General features: G+C 19.2%; 2 protein-coding genes across 4 annotated transcripts in view; both read right to left on the bottom strand.

The window, feature by feature from the left end:
- Positions 1-55: 55 nt before the first annotated feature.
- LOC102675646 (exosome complex component RRP42-like) lies at positions 56-1,758 on the bottom strand. 2 transcript variants are annotated; one of them, XM_006616082.2, is made up of 5 exons: positions 1,361-1,758; positions 1,064-1,260; positions 660-825; positions 370-564; positions 56-259 (listed from the first exon to the last, which is right to left on the bottom strand). In XM_006616082.2, the coding sequence occupies exons 1-5, from the start codon at positions 1,415-1,417 to the stop codon at positions 59-61; spliced, it is 816 nt and encodes a 271-aa protein (XP_006616145.2). In that variant the 5' UTR covers positions 1,418-1,758; the 3' UTR covers positions 56-58. The 2 variants fall into 2 exon arrangements, with proteins under 2 accessions (XP_006616145.2, XP_031366519.1); XM_031510659.1 differs by having other exon boundaries at positions 56-237; positions 402-564.
- A 155-nt stretch (positions 1,759-1,913) lies between these two features.
- Positions 1,914-4,845, bottom strand: part of LOC102675404 (tetratricopeptide repeat protein 25) — a 3,968-nt gene continuing 1,036 nt past the window's right edge. Inside the window, exons 1-2 of one of the 2 annotated variants that reach the window (XM_006616080.2) lie at positions 3,148-3,583; positions 1,914-2,277 (exon numbers count right to left, since the gene is read on the bottom strand). In XM_006616080.2, coding sequence (XP_006616143.1) covers positions 1,975-2,277; positions 3,148-3,306 — 462 coding nt within the window. In that variant the 5' untranslated portion in view covers positions 3,307-3,583 and the 3' untranslated portion in view covers positions 1,914-1,974. Of the gene's footprint in view, positions 2,278-3,147; positions 3,584-4,845 lie in introns of those variants that run through there. The other variant, XM_006616081.2, reaches the window with a different exon arrangement.

The following is a 4,845-nucleotide window of genomic DNA, read 5'->3' as shown; positions in this document are numbered from 1 at the left end:
ATTGATATATACGTATATATATATATTATTATTATTATTATTATTATTATTATTATTATTATTGTATAATTTTAATTAAATTAACATAGGACAATATTATTACTTGTAACATTTTTTTGAAAGTGCTAGGTTGAATACTTCCATAACCTAATTTAATTACTGATGAGATTTTGCCATTTGGTAATACTGACATGATTATGCTACTTGCACTACATACTTCTTCTTCTAAAGTTGGATCTATAATATAATTATCACCAATCTATAATAAAATTTAAATAATTTAAAATGGAGATAGTTTTTAAATAAAATAGAACATTTTTCAAATTATTCATAATATAAAAATATAATATAATAATATAAAAAACGTACTTTACATAGTGTTACAATAATTGGATAATTACTTGTATCTAATTGAATACAATCGTAAGGATCATCTGATAATTCAATATCTGGTTCTCCACCATCAAGAGTTGCAGTTGTAATTTTTGGTATTTCTGTACTACTTAATGCAGCTTTAACTGCAATTCCTACTGCATCAAAAAGATTACCACCACACTGAAGAATCTACATATATAATTTATTTTTAAAATTATTATTCTTATTATTGTAAATTATTTAAATGTTAAAAAATGTTAATATTTAAGCTTAATTTTATTTACCAAGACATCAACATATATTTTCCAACATTTTTTATGAGGTAAAATACATAATGTTCTCAAATCAAAAGCATTGCGTGTTTGGTAAGCAGCTGTTAAAATATTACTTATTTCAGTTGCTAAATCATCACCACCTTTTCCTTCAAATGCTGGAGTTGCAGTAGCAGAACTAAAATATTATAATATTATAATCAATGTAAAATAATTAACAAAATAAATATACTTATTATTTTAATTAATATATTAAATTATAAAATTATTTAATTAAGAAAAATGTATGGTTATTCAAAATTAAATAATTAAATTTGAAGTCTTAATTAAAAAAAATAATAAAATAATTATTTAAAAATTAATAAGAAATGTTAAATATATCCAAGATATTCAATTATAAGAGAAATGTTATTTACCAATCAACAAAAAATTCCAATTTTCCTTCATTTGGTTTATCAGCATGAGGTATATCAAGTTCTACTTTGATGCCAACAAGTATATCTGTATTTCCTATACGTAATCTTGCTGATCCATGAGTTTGTGGCATTAATTTAGTTTCAATCTCCATTGATCGATATTCACATTGTCGTCTACCATCATTTCTAAAGTCTGCCTTTATTAAAAAATTAAAAAATTATATAATTATAAAATAATTTTTGCTAAGAATAAATTATACAAATTATACAAATTTATTTTTATATCTATTAACTTACATCTATTCCATGAAGAATGAAAGTTTTTTCACCAGAACTTAAAATAACTTCTGCCATTATAAAATATTTAATTTCTAAATATTTAAAGTAATTTTAATCTTACACTTAAAAAACAAATATAATAAATAATTTTAACAATGTTATTAAATATGCAATTGAGGTTATTTAACCTGCAAGTAATACATTAATACATATTATATTTTATTCTAATAACATTGTCATAACAATGTCATAAATATATTATTTTTAATTGTAAAAATATTTGAAATATTTAATAATATTTAATTATTAATAAAAATTAATTTATTTATAGAATATAAATCTTAAAATAAATTCTTTTTACATGTGAGTATTTATAAACATGAATTATTATATATCGATTATATTATGAACAAAAAAACATTCATTACGTACGTAAATATGTGTATGTATACATATTAAATTTTCTTAAATTTTTACACTATATTTTATAAGATATATAATTTTTTAAGATTAATGTCTTTTCCATATAAACATACATATTTTTTAAAATATTTATTATATTTTATTAATAATTTGTTAAAATTTTCAATTTAAAAAAATTTTATATAATTATTTTTTTATAAAATAACTATTTAATTTTTATGCAATATATTTTTTATTGCATCTTTTGCTTTTTGCACACCAAGACGAAATCGTCCGTATTCTGGACGGATTCTCATGCCACGATAATAATATACAAGACTCATTTCAAAATCACCAAGATAATATAAAGCTTCTGCTTTACAATATATTGCATTAGCCATATTTGCATTTTTCATTTTACATTGTAATGCATTTTCTGCATCCTGCAATGCTTTTTGTGGTTCTCCTAATAAAAGGTGACATTTACTTCGTGCTATTAATGCATTGTTATCATTTGGCTCAAGATCCAATGCCTAGTGAAAACAATAGTATATATTAATTATAATTATACTATACATAATTAAAATATTTAATATATAATTAATATATAATTAAAATATAGTATATATAATTAAAATATATTAAAATATTAATTTTAATTGTTTTATATAGAAATAATTTTGTAAATGATTTGTTTTAATATTTTATGTATAGTTACAGAAAATTTAATAAATTAATATACATATACACATATATGTATATTAATCAATGTATATATATATACATTAAATTAATAATTATATATATATAATATATATATATAATTATTAATTTAATAAATAAATATATTCATTAATAATAAAATTTAAAATTTATATAAAATTATGCGTACAAATGTAAATATAAATGGCTAATATAAATATATCTGTTTAAAAAAAGTAGAATTTTATATTTTGCTAAATATTTTGCTAAATATATTTCTTTAAAAAAAGTAGAATTTTATATTTTGCTAAATATTTGCTTATATTTATTCTTTTATGTAATAAAATAAATTAATAAAAGAATATCAATTGAAATTTCTCAAATACAATTAATTTTTTATTAAATTGTCTTAATTAACTTCCTATCCTAAAATAGGATTTTTATTTGATAATGATCTTTTTTTATTCTATTAAAATAAACTATATTATTAAATTAAATAAACTATTTTAATAAAAAAAAATTGTTATAATAAATAATATTTTAATAAATAATAATAATAATAAATAATAAATAATAAATAATTGAATATTTAAAAATAAACTTTAAATACAATTACATATTGATAAACAATTGTATCGAAATTGTATCGAAAAAATAAAAATAATATATTTTATTAAAAAGAAAAGAGAATCAACAAGAACCTTATTAATACAATTCATTGCTATTTTAACATCACCAATTCGCATCTCACGCAATCCTAAAGCTAATATAGCTGTCGGTTCAGTATCTTCTGGTAATTGTAAATTGCGATCTTGTTTTTGCTTTATTTTCAATGATTGTTTAATATCTTTAGTTCCCATATTTACTGCGGCGGCACGATCTTTGTCAGTATATATTTCTTCTTGACGCCGAGTACCATTATTCTGTCGATATCATTTCTTTCTTTTTTGAATATTCATTTCTGATTCGATTGATAATTTATTAGAGTTATTTCCTTTTTGTTGTTTCTTATCCTTTTTCTTCTTTTTCTTGTCATTATTAATATAGTTCTGTTTATCATCGGTAGACTCAATATTGGGATAAAGTTCTAAAGAAGATGAAATTTTACTGAAATTTGAATCCGTTTCCTCAAACTGTTTTGAATTTGAAATGTTTTCCGCGAGCGCTCGCACGTAACTTTGTAATAAATCATGATGGTGCATAATTGGATTTAAGAAACCCATAATTTTCGCATCGATGGCGTTGTGAGTGTTCGTAAATTTTGATACAATTATATCACTCATCATTTGGTTTTATATTTTTATAATTAATCTTAAATTTTTCTTTTATTTTTTATTCTTCTTTTTTTACTTATGGTATAATGAAGTTAATTTTTTTTTTAAATCTTATTTTAAGTAAATATATAAAATAAAATATAAAAAAAAAAAATATTGCTGAATGAAAAAATAAAAAGAAAAATTTATACTTTTAATATACTTTTGTATACATTTTTTTAGTTTATTTATCTTCTTTTTTCAAAAAATATTTTATTGTTAAAAAGTATTTAACTATTATTTATATTAGAATTATTATTTAGAAAATATTTAAAAATCACTAGAGTTGTTTGGTCTTTTTTTATAAATTGTAATTGATAAAACGAATATACTTGATGTATTCACGATAAAGAAATAAGATACTAGTTTCGTGTATTGCGTGTGGAAGAGACGTGTGGTTATCGACACCTTTGTAAAGACGTCTTGTTTCCTTAGAAACAATCAACAATACGGGCAATTCATACGAAAATTTCTGATCATATATATATAAAAGAATTTCAAGGAATCTTAGTATTTGTTAGAAACCATTTAGTTTAGCTGTCAACATTCGAAAATTTCTTCGATAGAAATTGATTCTTAATTTATGGTATGAAGTTTTAAAGATATTTAAAAAATTTTATTTATTTTTCGTTTTCTTATAGAATACATATAAAAAAATATTCATTTGTTTTAATTACATTAAAATATATTTTATTTATTGTTATTTATTTATATAAGAAATATTATATTATATTATACTATAAAAGATATATATAATAAATAAGATAAATATAAAAAAATTAACCAAAAAATAAAAAAATAAATTTAATCATAATACATTACTGTTTTATTTTATCATGCTTAAATATCTTATTATAGAATAAATTATTAAATATTTTTTAATGATTGTTCCGTAATGTTTTATTAATAAAAAAACGAGCTGCTTATTTTGATGTATTTATTATTAGTAAAATCTAAAAAATAAACTATTATGAATGTTTTGCTGATATTTGTAATATGATTACGTTATTTAACATTATAAAAATAAGAATTTAAGAAAATCAATAATAAATTAATATTCATTTCATCATTGTTATAATATTTTTT

Source organism: Apis dorsata, unplaced genomic scaffold, assembly GCF_000469605.1.
Source record: "Apis dorsata unplaced genomic scaffold, Apis dorsata 1.3 scaffold_249, whole genome shotgun sequence".
Lineage (NCBI taxonomy): Eukaryota > Metazoa > Arthropoda > Insecta > Hymenoptera > Apidae > Apis > Apis dorsata.
Note: the sequence above shows the minus strand (reverse complement) of the source record. Positions and strands in the feature narration are given on the sequence as shown.

Coding starts and splice junctions, on each gene's coding strand:
- LOC102675646 (XM_006616082.2), bottom strand. CDS start 1,417: ATGGCAGAAGTTATTTTAAGTTCTGGTGAAAAAACTTTCATTCTTCAT. Junction 826..1,063: donor TTGGAATTTTTTGTTGATTG/GTAAATAACATT, acceptor ATAATATTTTAG/TTCTGCTACTGCAACTCCAG. Junction 260..369: donor TTATTGTAACACTATGTAAA/GTACGTTTTTTA, acceptor ATTTTATTATAG/ATTGGTGATAATTATATTAT.